We start from the raw sequence: 17,103 nt of genomic DNA, 5'->3' as shown, positions 1-17,103 counted from the left end.
TCCATGGATAAAGGTTCTTTACACTAGAGGCCCATTGTTAAAACAATGATGTAATTCTCAACGTTTAAAAAATCATTGAGAAATTGAAAAAAATTAAAAATAAAAATTATTGGAAAATTGGAACCTCTACTAAGGACCAAACTTCAACAAATAGCTGGAGTTTGTTAGCAGCTACTTTCTTTAGATACAAGCTGTTGGGTCATATAGTCATTGCTACTTTTTTTTTTTAAAGATTTATTTATACAAGAACCGGGGTACAGGGCAGATGCACGGGAGGGTGAGAGGACTCACCAGAGACAGAGTGGGGAACAGGACAGGCAGACTGACTGAAATACACTGCTGAGGGGAGCAGCGGGCGGGGCAGGAGAGGTCTGCTTCCCCATGTGGGATTCTCACCCAGGCGGGAATGGAACCTGCCTGAACAGGCTGCCGACAGCTTCACAACGCGGTTGCGTTCAACCCCCTGCGCCACCAGGGAGGCCCCATTGCTACGTTTTAAAATTATTTTTCTACTACATATTATTGCAGGATATTGTTTCAGATGCTGGGTCTCCATCACTGAACTAAACTGGCCATAAACTTTGTATTCTAAAGGAAGACAAAAAACATAATAAGTAAATTATTATTATGAGGTGATAGGAGTATGGCTGGGAAGTGTTTGCACTTTTACATTCGTTTAAATACCTGGCTGGCTTCTTTAGAAATTTGAGTTCATGGCCTCTAAAATCTACCAGGATCATCACATACTATCATGTATTTTTTTTTTTCATATTTAAAGAACAGGTTTATTAGGGAAAGGGATGGGTTTTGCTAAGAGAGGCCTGCATAGTTGCAGGCGGGCGACCTTGAGGAGAGCGGCCTCCACTGAGGGAGATCAGTGAAGCGAAGTCGCGGCATGGTACAGGTCACAGGCAGGCAGGAGGTTGCTGCCCTGCAGAAGGAAAGAGGTGGTGAAAAGAAGCACCTGCATAGTCACAGGTGGGCAGTGGGTGCTGCCACTATCATGTATGCTATCCACTGCCCCTATAAAACTGTCAGAAATGGAAGACAAGGAATGTATCTCATTTGTCTTCGGATTTCCAGAGCCAAGCAGTATTTACTGGGCGAGAGAACAGGATGGAAAGCAAAAAGTTAGGAGTCCCCCCACAGATGATTAATAAATTAAGCTTGTCCTGTGTGACCCCACTGGGGAAGAACTTTTGGAAGCTTGTGCCCCAGATTCAGTCCATGTGCCATTTCCCTTTGCTGCATGTGTTTTGTATCCTTTCATTGTAATAAATGAGAGCCATGAAGACAACGATATGCTGAGTCCAAGTGAATCACTAACGCTGCAGGTGGTTTGTGGAACCTCTGCACACTTTGATTAGATTCTAGGATTATTCCAGGATTAGTCCAGCCAGGTTTAGGGGCCGAGGAAGGTGCACTATTAAGCGCCAAAGGCGGAATCAAGTACTCGCAGACTCTCAAAGTCACTTGTGCGTCTAGGCTCCATCCGTTTCTAGGGCAACTGCATTGTGTCAAACTCAGGCGCCGGTCCACAGCCGCTAGGGAGCAGCCTGCTGATCTCAAAGGCAGAGAATTGGTGAGAACTTGACTTTCAGAGACCATAACCCAGAGCGGAGACTCTCGGGTGATCGCGCCCCCTGTTGTGCCGCCGGCAGCACTGCAGCTTCCGGGCTTGTGGCGTCACCCAGTTCTAGGCGCGACAACTTCCGGCCCCGTAGGACCCCCCCGCTCCGTGGCTCGCCGGGGTCCTAAAGACGGAAAGGTGGCCGCGGCGGCCGCCTGACACCTACGAGGCCCTAGAACAAGGGCTGCCGCCTCCACTCAGAGGGCTAGGGAGACAGGGGCGCTGAGAGAATTCGCTCGGCTGTCGGGACTTCACCCCGGAAGGGAGATGGGGGCGTAGTGAAGGGGCGGGGCGCGGGCGCGAAGCTGGCCGGTCAGGCGGCAGCCGGGCAAGTGCTGTGGCGGAAGTGCGGGGACGCAAGCAGAGCGGAGCGGTCTAGGAAGCAGCAGCCGCGGGTCAGCCAGCCCGGAGCAGCTGCCGAGCCACGACCAGAGCGCAGCGACGAGGGCCCGGCGCCGGCGAGATGCCTCTGTTCACCGCCAACCCCTTCGAGCAGGACGTGGGTAAGTGCTGGGTCCAGGCCATTGGCTGCTGTTTGTCAAGCCAGAAAGTGGGCGGTGGCGACTCCAGGGACGAGGAAGCCAAACTGGGAGAAAAGGGGGCGGCGCCGCTCTCTTGCCACAGGGATTTTTCAGGGGGCAATTTCGACCTGTCGGCTACAGTCTGCCCCCTGCCCGCCTGAGGTTTGGGGACCTCGGAGAAGATCTTTCCCCTCGCCAGGCGAAGAAATAGGGAAGAGCCTCGGATTCGTTGGAGATTGAACTAATTAAGCTATTGCAGAGTTGATCATACAAACTTCCTGCTACCTCTAGAACTGGTTTAAGCACCCTCTCCCCCACGCTTAGGAAATGATGCTGCCTTGGAAACCCAGCTATCCAAGGCAGCCCAACACTAAAGACCTGGACTGGCCTCCATACAATAGGAAGAACCAACTTCACTGCGTTTATATACAGACACTTCCAAATCGCAATAACAGCTCCAGCATTTATTTATAATTGTTGGAAATTTATTCTCTGTCCGTGGATGGTGCAAGTGGTACGAAATGTTCTGTATTAGAGCGTGAAAAGAAAAATCAGGATCTCAAAACAGTCTATAGGAACCATGTTATTTGTTGGGGTCCGTAAGAGATTAAAACAAAAATATATATATATATATAATTATATCATAACCCGTAGTCATCAGATATATATTTCGGTAATTCAACTTTTTCCTTGGTAGTTTAATGCTGGTGACTGGGATAAATCTAAGAAACTTAATGAGTGTCACAGACTCTGCTTTTGGAGTATCTAAGGATTTCATTCTTTGTTGCAGTGAAACCTGTACTTTTTATTACTATTGCGAAGACTTGTTCTGTTGAAAGGAGAAAAAATAGAATAAGATAAATGATTTTCATTCTTAAAAACTGTGCAACTCTTTATTCATGGGAACTCTTTCCTTGAATCCCATTGTAGTCTATTTGAAAACTTTTTAGGTAGAAGTAGGCAGAGTTGCTCTGCCTGTTTTTCTCCTCTAAGGTCCCTGTATGATTTGCTGGTTACAGTTTAGTATCACTATACTAAAAGAGGCGCTTCTGTTCATACAACAAAATACTGCTTTTTATAGATTATTTCATGGTCAATGCTGTCATCCAAAGCTTCAAGTACTTAACTTGTTTGCTCAAGTTTGACTGAAATCATTGTTCAAAGGGCAGTTTAAAAGTGAGTTTGATTGAAGTTCACCTGTAACTTTTTAGACAAATAGAATTGGTAACATTTTAGACAAGTAAATGTGAAAACTAAAAATACTAAGGAGTTCAAATTGCTCTTAAAACTTTATTATAGAAGAATAGTTACATTGTGAATTTTTCAGAACTTAAGTCTTCTTTTAATTTGAAATAATTATGCAATCGTGTCTTTATTTAACTTGAGATGTCTGTAGAAATGTTCCTTTGCATTGTCATTGTCTTCACCCCACTCCCTTTGATTCAGTCAGATTTTTATTACTACTGTTTCTTTTTCGTCATACCTTTGTTCACCTTTCATTCAACAAACATGCATTGAATGATTATCATATGTCAGACAATGTGCTAAGTTGGGGACACACAAAAACTTAATACATATGGTAAGTTCATGCCCTCAAGGAATATAAGTTTAATGGTGAACGAATATACGCATAAGAAGATAATTGTAATAAGTGGTTTTAAATATAGTACTAGAAACACATGAGATGCCTTACATTACTTAAAACTGTCATCTTGAAGTGAAGACAAGGACCTCTAGGCAGACACTTTTCTCTGTAAAAGTGCTGACATTATCTTCTTTCTTTTCCCCCTTTCCTGACAGCTCTTCTACCTGCAAGAAGTAACTACCTCTTAATATATGTATGGTATGGTCATTTTGTAATGAAGGTCCTTAAAAAATTAAACTACATGAGTGTCTCTGGAAATGAGTAGTTTTCCTGATATAAGAGACTCAGATGAGAAAGAGCTCCATTTCTCAGATCCTGAAAAAATACTGTAGCTGGTTAAGATGTCCAAGAAGGTACTCAAGTCAATGGTACATGACTTGTCAAATGGAAGCAGACCCAAAACTAGGAAGTAAGGATCTTTGGCAAGTTCCTATTTTTCTGAGACAGGCCTACAAACCCTAAATGTAGCATCAGGGTTCTGTAAGTACTTTATTGGATGTCTCCAAATCTGAATTTGTTTCTTGTTCTGTTCAGTATATTTTCTTGGAAGCTGTGCTGAGGGAAAAAAGAGAAAATATTTACACAAACCTCTACATACCTCACCTGCCATGCTAGTCCTGAGTCTATAAAGAGAGTGTGGAGTTCCTGAGATGAAGCCTACTGGGATGGCAGTTTTTAGGAATATTTCCAAGGGGAGAGTGAAACAGGGTAGAGCCACTGAAGGAAGATCTATTGATTTGTGTTTAAAATGCAGCTGTTACTTCCTTATATTCTATAGCCACTTTTCCAGTCTCACTGTACTGGTTTCCAAGTCATGATTTGTCTGCTCTACTCTCTAATTCTAGTTCTTATTTGCATGTCTTTTTTCTCTTCATTCAGTCTTGCCAGTTTCTCCTCTGCTATTTACAGTTCACTGATAGACTTGCTTTTGTCAGCATCTGTTGTATCTCTTTCCTTAAAAATATGGAAAGAGAAACTGTTGTATACCATAAACCTGAGCTCAGTTTTAGCTCTGTAAAACTTTTGACACAGAGGTGTACACTTTTATTTTAAAAGGATACTTTTCCAAGTGAAATTTGAATGGGTATATTGCTCTGTCTTTGACTTGTGTGGAAAAACTTCTCAGGTAACATGGGGTTTTTGATCGTGCCTTCCTTTTCTCTACGGAAATTTTACAAGAAACCCTGATATAAAGACAGGTATGTTAGTACTCTAATAATGTAAGTTTACTTTGTAAATTCAAATTTATAACATTTACATAATTATTAAGTCAGCTGCAACACACTGAGTTTATTATATTCCATATAAAACTTAAAATAAAAAACATTTTTTGGCTATGGATGAAAGTATCTTAAACAGTTTTTCCCTGTTACTTATTTCGCTTCATGGTACCAAAAATCCTCATGCCTTCAGATAGATACAAATTTTAATTGATGTATTTTAGTATAAAATGTATAATATAATATAAAATGCATAATATAACATAAATCCTATTTCTACCGCCTATGTCAAGTCCTACTATTTTGCCATATTTTAATCTGTTTTTAAAGAGAACATTCAATATACAGTTGAAATTCTCTGGCTCAGGAACTACCTGAGCCTATTCTTTTCCCTCCCTTCTCAGAGTTAAACACTGTCCAAAATGATACAGACAGTATTTGTACTATATATACTATACATACAAATATACTATTGTTTTGTATGTTTTTAAACTTCATGAAAATAGTATCACATGCAATTTGTTATTCAGCATTTTTTGTTAGCATAATTTATGGTGTTATTTGTAGCTCTAGTTCATTAATTTTAACAACTATGTAACACTCCTTTCTATGAAAATACCACATTATTTATCCATTCATCTATTAATGGAAAGGAAGTTTCCAGTTTTTTGCTATTCCCAACAGCACTGCAGTGAAAGTTCTGTTCTGTGTTTCAACCTGAGCAAGAATCTCTAGTGAGTGTATTTTGAAGGGGACTTCCTTATTAAATGTGTAAATAGTGCAGAGTTGCAAAATATTAGATAGTGTAGAATTGCCCTTCCAGCTGTTTGTGGGAGATTTTACTCCCATTAACAGGGGAAGTAAAATGTCTTTGTTATACATCCTCACTAACACTGGGTATTGCCTGATTTTAACTTTACGCCAGTTCGATGGGCATGAAATAGTATTGTTTTCATCTCACATTTCATTTCAGCTTCATTGCTAGTGAAGTTAAGCATCTTTAATATATTTCTTCTTCATTCTATTTTCTTTTTCTATAAATTGCCTGCTTGTTAGTCTTTCTTATTCTATTAGATTATTAGATTATTCTATTATTCTATTAGATTATTAGATCTTATTCTATTAGATTATTTTTTCTTGCTGATTTTTGGAGTTATGTATATATTTTCTATTAATCTTTCATTATGTGAATTGCAAACATGTACACCAGTTTGTTTCTTCTGTTTCTGAATGTTTTATTTCTAAGAAGATTAAATTTCAGTTTAGTGATACTGTCTCTTTCCCTTGATTTTATTGTTCTTGTTTCAGAAAGACTTCTTTACTCTGACATTATAAGGATCTTCTTGTATTTTCTCCTGAAAGTTTTATTCAAGTTTTTATTTTCACAGTTAGGTCTGTAATCCATCTGGGCTTGATTTTTTTGTGAAAGGTTTGCAGAGTGATTTGATTGAAAATTAATTGACAGTAGCTGATCAGTTGTCTACTCAATACTGATCGAATGGTCTGTCCTTTCCCCACTGTTTCGGAATGACCTTTCCTTCATGTAGTACATTTCCTTATTGTACAAGGCCTGTGTCTGTGCTTTCTGTTCTCCTCTATGTAGGTAGTAGGAAAAGTTCCCTGCCTTGTTTTTCTTCATTTTGATAGTCTTAGTATTTCGACCTTTGTTTTTTCATACAAGTTTATGATCAGATTGGTTAAAACCTGAGAGGGAATTTTTTTAGGCTCTTTCAGGATTTAAGTGAAAGGACATTTTACTTTATATATATATATATATTTTTTTTATGTCTTTTTTTTTTTTTAAGATTTATTTATTTATTTATGCCAGCACTGGGTACAGTCAGAAGCGTGGGAGGGCAAGAGAATCCACCAGAGCCAGAGCAGGGAGCAGAGCAGGCAGAAGGACACTGCTGAGGGGAGCAGCGGGCGGCAGGAGAGGTCTGTGCGCCATGTGGGACCCTCCTCTGGTGGCCGGAGAGCAGCCGGGGATCGAACCGGCACTGCAGAGACTGTGGGCAGCTTCGCAACCCAGCGCTCAACCGCTGCACCGCCGGGGAGGCCCTATAATTTATATTTTTGTTGCATATCATATGTCGATAATTAAAAATACACTTTTTAGTCCTTGATAATAACATTTAGTTCTAAGTTTACTTAGTTTATACTTTGAAAGTGAAGGAAAAGGAAAAGTTGATTTTCTATAAGCGAATATACTGTAGCAGTATACTTAGTTTTTTTGTTTGTTTAAATGAAAGGGCCTCAAGTGTTCTGAGTATTAAGAGTAGAAAGACCTCGTTTACAGGTATGTTGTATAGATTATCAAACTCATGCAGTTTCTGTCACCCAGATATCAAAATAAAACTTAAAAACACATTTCTTTATCACCTGCTATTTTTTCCTATACTTGGTTGCTCTGTAACCCCCAAATCTCGCTCTCCCATTCTGTCCTCGTAGTACTTCCCTTTGTCTGCATTACAAAGTTTTTCTGTGTTTCTGCTTACAGTCTTTTTCCTATTATCAAATATCAACCAATCAGCAACATTTTCAGACCTCCTTCATGAGAATACTGTTTCCAGAAACCTGAGACATTTTGGTATTGCCCATTTTTTTCTCTTGTCCTTGTTGAGAGTTAAAGATCCTGGGAAGTAGTTATAGTTCTGACTGACTTTTCATTCAACTTCAGCAGTTGTATGGAATAGGTCTCTTATAAAAAAAGCCTGAATTGATGAAGGATTTAAAATTGTATTCACAATGTCCCTATGAGTATAATTTCTAAATGAAGTAGCACAGGATGAAAACTTTGTTCACTAGTGAAATTTGTGTCATAACTGTAAACTCACACTTTACATGGTCATTAAATATTCTTTTAGGAAGCACTTGTTAGTTTTCATTTGCAACCTGAGAATTGTAGTGACTCAGAATTTTAGTTCACTTGAACTAAAAGTGACTTTATTGTTATCTGGAGCAGTGTCATTGTTTTCATATAACATGTGATAAATTATCCTAATATTTGCTTCTAAAAGCTCTGCTTAAAGAAATCTAGCCATGCATTTCTGATTTTCCTAGTAGTACTAAGCACTTGAGGTGGAGGGTTGAAGGTTAAGAACTTCCTAATTTCTGTATTAAATTGTTACTTTACTTGACAGTGAATAATGTTAGTATTACTTAGTATAGGGATTGAATCTAAGAATCCTGTTTTTGAAAATTACTGACATTCTGAAATGGACACCTACTTTTATTAACTCCTATTCAATTTCATGTCAAATTTGTCAGTACATGGTCATGTAGGTTTAAGAATCTTAGCTATTCTAGTGTTACTTCATAGTGATTTCAGTTAAGATGCATTCTCTGAATACTGTGCATATTGGAAACATTTAAATATAGTCACATCTTCTTGTAATTTTCATAACTCCTTTTTTACTCACAGCAGCCATTTTGTGGATGAGAACATTGATTCATATTTGAGTCAGAACTACGGTGACCTACCTAATCTGACTTAGTCAGTTTCAGAACTGGGTGTAGAGAAGGCAGTTCTTCATGTCTAATGGTGGATGTGTGTAGTTTATGTGTGCATGCAGAGTGTGCATAATGGTGGCCTCAGTCTGTAGAGTCAAGTGCTCAGTCACCTGACCAGCTTACTTTTGATTCTCCATCTGTGACTTTTTGGGCATGTTAGTGGCAACTTTGGGGACTCATTTTTTATTTTTCCAAGCTCTCAGTATCTTACACATGAAACTTCCTGATAGGTCTGTTACAGTAGAAATTATTCTTATTGCATTTATGTTCCTGCTCTGTTTCCTGATGTAAAGGAATTTATGGAAATGAGCATGTCCATTTTGTGAAGTTGGGAGGGAGGCATGGCTCTTACACAGAGGATTATATATAGCATCTTGGAAGTATTAGCCAAGAAGAAAGTAAACTTGCAGGAATATAAAGACTGACTGAATATAAAGACTGACATTTTATCTTTTTAATAGATGGTTTGTAATATCAAAATGCAATAAGCGATTTTGATGTAGTTTTTTTCCACTTTTCCTTCCTGTCTACCCTATCCTTGTCCTAAAAATGTTGATGGTGACATGTGAAATGAAAAGTGGCAATCACTGTTTAGTATTCCAACAGAGCAAGATGCTCTTTAATATATTGTATTATTAGATCACATAGTAATTGGAGTTAATCATGGCATTCTGCCTGGTCTTTCTAAATTTAAGAGTTGAACTTGAATTTGTCCTGTTCAGTATGTTTAAAATGTTCTTACATTGAGAAACTAAAAATTAAGTTAGTGGGGAGAATTAATTTAGCAGTTTTGAACAAAAATTGCACTCAGGATGCAGTTTAATAGAGTATTTAAATCTAGAGCATATACCCTGCACTAGACTGTCCAGATTGAAATCTCTGAATTACCACTTACTGGCTATGTGATCTTATGCTAATACTTTCTGTGTCTCAATTCCCTCATCTCTAAAAATGGGGAATCCATATTTCATTGGATCAAAGTATAAGTGCCTTATAAGTAAAATGTTTTGAAACAATTACTTGATATTTTTGTTTTAATTAAGTTGTTACCAGTCATTCCATAATCAAGGCTATAAGTAGGTTTTCATTTTAGGAGATAATAAGCAGTGTATTTTCAAGTCAGATTTGTATTACTGCTTTCCCCAGAGCAAACTGAAACTTTGCATCAGTATAAATTCACCCAAACAAATGAAAAGATAAATATCAAAAGGCAATAAGGTGATTTTGATGTAGGAGGGTTAAATGAAAAAAAAAAATGTGTGTTAAAACACAAGTGCTCTAGAATGCTAAATATGGTTTGTTATTGGAGTCAAAGAAGGCGGCCAAATATAATGTCAAGTTGAGGTAATAGGCATTTAAGTATTTTAAATTTATAACCTAGAAGAAATTGACTTTCCTGCATTTACGAATTGTCATCTAGTTTATAGGATTGGTCCAAAGAAAGAACATTTCTAAAAGCTGTCAGCTGTGGTTTCCTGTTAGACACCAAATTGTACTCATACTTTTCATTTTCTAGTTTATTTCTGTCTTTTGGGGGGAAAAAAAAAAACAACAACCTGTTTTTACCATTCTTCTGTAATTATAAGATATAAAAATGATTTGTCTTACTAATTTAATAGTAAAATTTCCTCTAAGATTTAAGCATTGCTCTAATCATAATAAGTAGTTATCTGATTATAATAAATTTTTACATTATCTTCTGCTATAGTGTTAATCATATGATCATTGTGATTAGATATTACATTTGGTCTAATAAAATTACGTTGTATCCAGACAATATACTATGTATATTATCCTAAATTATTTCTAGGTTTTGATAATTTCTGTGACCATTTGAAGAAAAATTTAAACTCTTCTTTAATGTCCTTCTTTACACAGTTCCATTATGTATGAATTTAGTTACCATGTTTTAGTTAAATAACAGCAATATTGTGTCCAGTATTATAGGCGTATCTTTACTATATTGTAAGACTTGGTTTTCCTTATGAGGTAGGCCTATTTTGGTATTGAACTAATCCTAAGAATCGTTTACTCCTAAGGTGTGGTCTTTTAGGGGCTTCAACTGAATGCATGAAATGTTCTCTCTATGCTGGTTGTGTGGAGTACTAGTCTGCTCAGGCTTCCATAACAAAATATCCTGGGCTTTCATTTTAGGAGCAGCAGAATTTTATTTCCTCAGTTCTGGAGATTGGAACTCTTAAGATCAAGGTAACAGCAGGGTTGCTATCTGGTGAGAGCTTTCTGCAGATGACTGCCTTCTCACTGTGTGCTCACATGACCTTTTCTTCATGTTTGTGGAGAGTCAGGGAAGGCTCTGGTATGTGTTTGTAGGAGTCTAATCCTGTTGGAACAGGGCCCCATCCTTATGACCTCATTTAACCTCAATTATTTTTAAATGAGTCCCAGTCTCCAAATATGGCAACACTGGAGTGGGGTTGGGGGAATAAGACTTCAACATACGAATTTTGTGAGGACACACATTCAGTCCACAATAGGCAGGAACTCGAGAGACTTCCAGCACTGCACAACCTTTCAGCTCCATAGTGGGCAGTCTCTTTCAGACCTCAGAGAGTACCTTGTGTTTATATAGCTTAGCTTTTGACCAGCAAAGGTTCACAGTAAATCTCTGCTCCAAAATCTTGTCTCCTAGCTACTCTACTTTGGTTATTCCTCTTAGAGTTGGGACAGGAACGTGTTCCCAGGCAGAGAACTGGGGCCATTGTGAAAGCTCATTTCAAAATAAACCCTTCCCTCAAAGATCTCAGGCCTGCACTGCAGGTTATTCATTTTCTGAACACAGTTACCTCATGTGTTGGCCTGTTTTTTACTTGGTTTTGGTAGATTAATATATGGTATCAGATATACTGTCATGGTTGAAAGCTGATCAATCTTTAGTTTTTATTTCCAAATATAGTAGGAGGAGATTTAAAGATCCCTTGTGAGTGTTCTTTTACACAGTTAATTTTTTTATTACTTATAAGGCGTATTTTATTCAAAGTTTTATGGGTAGACCTAAGTTCTTTTTAAAGCTGTGTATTGAACATAATGGACTGTGTAGCAGGGGAACTTTTTTGTTCCTTGTAGGTATTGATGGAATGATTCTTTATGATATTGTTAAATCTTTCTGAAGTATTTCACTGTTATTTGAGGCTCTCTATATACAGTAATCAAAACCTGGTGATGAAATGTTATGACTTACACCCACTAAAACCTTGGAAGTTTAGCATTTAGGCCCCAGGAGGGCTCTCTGAATTCTCTCCCCTCAAGCATTTGACACAGGATAATGTGCGATATGGCCACAACACTCAGCAAAGTGACATGCTATAAAAAGTGGGTCCTTTATTATAACATTTAAAAATTTTCCAGGAGTTTAAAATACTCCTGAGTACATAATTTAACTGTTATTTAGTTCACTTGAAAAATGAAATCCTTTTTGGCAGGCTATTATAAAGTCTTCAGATTTTATATTTTTTTAAAAGAGTAATTGTGAGTCCTGTATTTGTAGAAAGTAAACTATGCTGTGTGAGTATTTAAATTGGGATTTTTCTGTTTTCTATAAAAATTAAGCCAAATATTCTTTTTAATATTTTTGAAATTGGGGAGTATTGAAATCCCATTCGATTCCATATCACATGAGTAAAATAATATTGAAAAAATAATAAAAGTTGAATTCTAGCAGAGAGATTATTCGAGGTTCAAAATCAGATCAGACTCAACTATACTTGAATATTGACAAGATTTTGTTATGGACAACGTGAATTTCTCAGCTCAAAGAGGAAAAGATAGGTTCATAAATATTGGAAATATTGATAATTTATAAAAATATTTTTCTGGCCCTGCCTCATACCGTATACCAAATGAAATTTCAGAAGAGACTAGTAGTTTACCTGTAAAAGAGATATGATATATAGGTGAATGAGTCTTTGAATCTTCAGGTAGTTCTAAACTCTGTGCCAAATGATACTATTTTAAAAATTAATAACCAAACTCCATCATAAGCAAAGAGAAAACGTAAGTATGAAGCTGGCAAGTTGTAATATGCATGATTTGCCTTTTAACTCAAGATAAAAAGTTCTTCACCTATATATTGCTGTTCAAGAAGTCTGCCTACCTCTTGATGCATCCCCTTCCCTACTTATCCTGTCTCCCAGTTAAGACTTCCAAAGGTATTGCTGTTCCTTTTTTGTAAATAATCAGAGAACTGGAACCTCTTAATCCCACCATTGCTGTTGTTTTGTTGCCAAATAGCATTACTAGTGAAGCTTGATCTTTTGCAGCCCTGTGATTATTTGCTCAGCAGTGAGACTCTTGATGGTCTAGAACTTTGCACAAACTTTCCTGGGGCCACACTGCTATTGTATCCCACATTACAACAATTCTTTTAGGGTAGTAGGATATGGAGGAGCAAGCAATATCATTCATTCATAGAGCGAACAAATATTTACTGAACACCCAGTGTGTGTCCCAGATACTATTCTCTGTAGTAAACAAAACAAAAAGTTCCTGCTGTAGGTTAAAGGGAAGGAGAAAGGTGGTGTCAGAGACTGATGAATAGACAAGATAAAAGTATTCTATGAAACATCTACAGAAGGGTCTCTTTTAATGATTTTAGAATTATTCTGGGGGGGGCGTGTCCTCAATATGAATGATACCACTGAGTATAATAAAAAGGTTGAGTATTTGATGGATTTATAACCACAGTTTGCTGATAACTTCTCATTAGCTTGCACAGGCTCTTGTAGTGACTGTATATAATGGTGCATCATACAGCAGTTTAAAAAAATGGCACAGAGATGTACTTAACGACAACCAAGAGATGTTAATAATAAGTGGAAATGCAGGTTAGGAAGTGATTCATATAGAATGATCACAATATTGTTAGAAATACTTTACCTCTGAGCTTTCCTTCCTGAGGCTAGAGTTTCATCAGGTGTCACCTGAGTCTGCACATGCTCCTTTATTCATTCAGTCCCTGCTGTAATACCACATTTGATTGGTAAATTTAAAAGTACCATATACCATGGAATATTACTCAGCATTCAAAAAAGATAAATACATGCAATTTGCAGCAACATGGATGGCGCTGGAAGGGATCATGCTCAGTGAAATAAGCCAAAAAGAAAAAGAAAAATATCGGATGGTCTCACTCATAGCAGGAATCTAGAAAACTTTAAGAGACCAGGAAAATTAATAACTATAAGAAAGTGAAAATCAAAATCAACAAAAAACTATGAACCAGAGACACTTTTTGGGGGGTGGGAGGGGAGGGATTGGGGTCAGAATGGGGGGGTTGCAATTGTATGGGGAATATAAAAATAAAATTTATTATTCAAAAAAAAAAAAAAAAGTACCTGGCCCAGCTAATGGGCTTCATCCATGTAGAAACAAGCTAAGCATTCCACAGCTATTGACTTTTTTTAGCATCTACTTCTCCATGGAATAAGTTGTAAGGAGCTTACCTCTGCAGTCAGACATCGGCCCCTGTCTAGTGCTCAGGCATTTACACCTTTGGGATTCCTATTAGGGAGCTCATTTGTCCAGTATACCTACGCCTTAATTAGTAATAACAGTGATATTTTTTCTTTTATTCCTCAACTTGTTTATAACTTTTGGAGGGAAATATTTATGAGTTTTTATTTATTTATTTATTTGTTTGTTTGTTTATTTACACAAGCACTGGGTACAGTCAGAAGCGTGGGAGGGTGAGAGAATTAACCAGAGCCAGAGCGGGGAACAGAACAGGCAGACTGACGAAATACACTGCTGAGGGGAACAGCAGGTGTGGTGGGAGAGGTCTGTGCACCATGTGGGACCCTTGCCGCCGGCCAGGGATTGAACCTGTGCTGCAGAGGCTGTGGGCAGCGCTCAACTGCTGCGCCACCAGGGAGGCCCAATAGTTATCAGTTTTGAAGTGCTCTTTTGGCTATCTTGTATCTTTGATTCTTTTTTATTTAGTTTTATGTATATTTATATGTATTTTTATTTTTCCTCCTACATGTATAGGAAAAAGTCTGGAGAGAGATGTATCATAGTTTAAAAGAGGTTGTCAGATGTAGATATAGTTTTTTTCATTTGTACCTTTTAGTTCACTGAATTTATTAGATATGTCATTAAGAAGTAAACATTTGAAACCTCTAAAAACAATGTAGCCTAGTTTCACTTTCTTTTTGAGAATTAGTCATCTTTGTACAAGGAAAGAAGCTAGCCTTGAGTAGATATCTTTCTACCTATGTAGCTTGGTTCTTGAATCTAGAATGTAGAATAGGCAAAAGTATATTACTTTTCCAAAATCTCTGGTTTGTTATTTCATCACATGTCAAAATAATTGTTTTCTGTCCATAAATAGTGTTAGGCAATTTAATTTGCATGTTTTTTTTTAAAGATTTATTTATTTATGCATACAAGATCTGGGGTACAGGCCAGAGGTGTGAAGGGTGAGAGGATTCACCAGAGACAGTGGGGAACTGATCAGGCAGACTCACTGAGATACACTGCTGAGGGGAGCAGCTGGTGAGACAGGACAGGTCTTCGCCTTGTGGGTTTATCCCTGGCCAGCTGGGGATCATACTTATGCTGCAGAGGCTGTGGATTGCTTCATAGTGCGGTGCTTAACCCCTTGTGCCACCAGGGAGGCCCTAATTTGCATGTTTTTTTAAACATTAATTCTAGGATTTAACTGAGGCTGACTGGATTCTGGTTTTCTCTACTTAAATAGTGTAACTCTTGCTAAGCCTGTTTATTTTTTGCTTTGTTTTATCCCTTTTAATAAATTACTCTGGATTTCTATTATCCCTTCTGCTTATCATTGTGATAGGCTAATATGTATAGAACACTCAGATTTGGCTGTATTTGAAATTATAGAATTTACTTATTAAAAGGGGAAAAAAGAAAAAATGTATGTAAAGTGGTCATTTTTGTATCCCCACCTCTATACTAGCAGGTATCTATGGACAATATTGAAATTTTATAAAAGTAATAGAGCCTCATAATTTGGTCATACGCTGATCATACTTTTGAAACTATTTTTTTTTAAATTTTTATTGGCCATAAAGTCAACCCTAAAAAGATACTGAGAGTAAAATAAAGAACTTCTGGATACCCACTCTACAACTTAATAACCAAAATTTTATAAATATACTCAAACCCCTCTGTACCTGTTTTAATATGTCCCCCATCCACCTCCCATTTGATGTTTATTATTCTCATGTATGTTATATTTTTACTACATATATATGCATCCCTAAAGGGTATAATGTACTTTTTGAATGTTCTAAAGCTCTATGTGAAACATTCATACATTGAATTACCTAGGAATGTAATATTTTGAAAACTGTTTGCTAGTACCTAAAAACATTTTTTTTTTAATAGAGGCATGTTTTATTTATTTATTTGTTTGTTTGTTTGTTTGTTTATACATGCACTGGGTACAGTCAGAAGCACAGGAGGGTGAGAGAATTCACCAGAGCGGGGAGCAGAACAGGCAGAAGGACCAAAATACACTGCTGAGGGGAGCAGCGGGCGGCAGGAGAGGTCTGCGCGCCATGTGGGACCCTCCTCTGGTGGCCGGGGAGCAGCTGGGGATCGAACCGGCACTGCAGAGGCAGCAGGCAGCTTCACAACCCAGTGCTCAACCGCTGCGCCACTGGGGAGGCCCAGTACCTAAAAACATTTTAAGCATGGGGTTACAACACCACTTTGCAGTTCTGTTAACTGTATATCTAAGGAGATATGAATACATATCTCCATGTGTAAACCTTATATACACAAATGTTGATAGCAGCATTGCATTTTTTCATATTAGCCAAAAAGCTAAACATACAAACAAAAAATCCCAATGTTCATCAAGTAGGAAATGGATAAAATAAATATTTATCTACATAATGGAATATCATTCAACAATAAAAATGAAGTACTGATATATGCTACTATTTGAATGAATCTTGAAAATATAGTAAAAGAGGACAGTCACAAAAGACAAATACACTGTATGATTCTATTAATAAGAAAAGTCTAGAACAGGCAAATTTATGGAGATAAAAAATAGAGTTAATGGTTTTCTAGGACTAGAAGTAAGTGGAGAGAATTGCCAGTGACTGCCAGTGGGTGTGGATATCTTTTTGGGGGTGATGAAAGCATTCCAAAATTAGATAGTGATAGCTATACAATTATGTGACTAGCTAATATTAAATTGTACTAGCTAATATTAATATTAAATTGTACTTTAAATGGGTGACTCTTACTGGTATTTGAATTATATTAATAAAGCTATTTAGAAAGTACCTGTGAATTGAATGTTATATATTTTATTGTTAGCTTCCCTAATTCAGCATAAACCAAAACACATTTTAAGATTTATACATTTTTGTATAGTTCTATATAATTTTCACATTCAAGTGTTTGCTGTATTTTCTTAATTTTTTTTTTCTTTTAAGAACATTGCTTCAAGGCCTCCCTGGTGGCACAAGAGGTTAAGATTCAACCTATGAAGTTGTCCGCAGCCACTGTGGCACTAGTTCGATCCACAGCCAGGGAGCTACCCACATGGCGCAGCAGACTCTCCTGCCTCGCCCGATG

The 17,103-nt window shown here is 37.4% G+C and overlaps 1 protein-coding gene across 3 annotated transcripts in view; it reads left to right on the top strand.

Annotated features, from left to right (window-relative positions):
- Positions 1-1,940: 1,940 nt before the first annotated feature.
- Positions 1,941-17,103, top strand: part of STAM2 (signal transducing adaptor molecule 2) — a gene marked incomplete at both ends in the record, with an annotated part of 39,936 nt that continues 24,773 nt past the window's right edge. For 2 of the 3 annotated variants that reach the window (XM_084243725.1, XM_084243724.1), the window contains one exon: positions 2,094-2,133. In XM_084243725.1, coding sequence (XP_084099851.1) covers positions 2,094-2,133 — 40 coding nt within the window. Of the gene's footprint in view, positions 2,134-17,103 lie in introns of all 3 variants that reach the window. The other variant, XM_084243726.1, reaches the window with a different exon arrangement.

The sequence above is a fragment of the Talpa europaea genome (genome assembly GCF_964194135.1).
Source record: "Talpa europaea genome assembly, chromosome: 1".
Lineage (NCBI taxonomy): Eukaryota > Metazoa > Chordata > Mammalia > Eulipotyphla > Talpidae > Talpa > Talpa europaea.
This window is presented reverse-complemented; position numbering and strand designations above follow the sequence as displayed.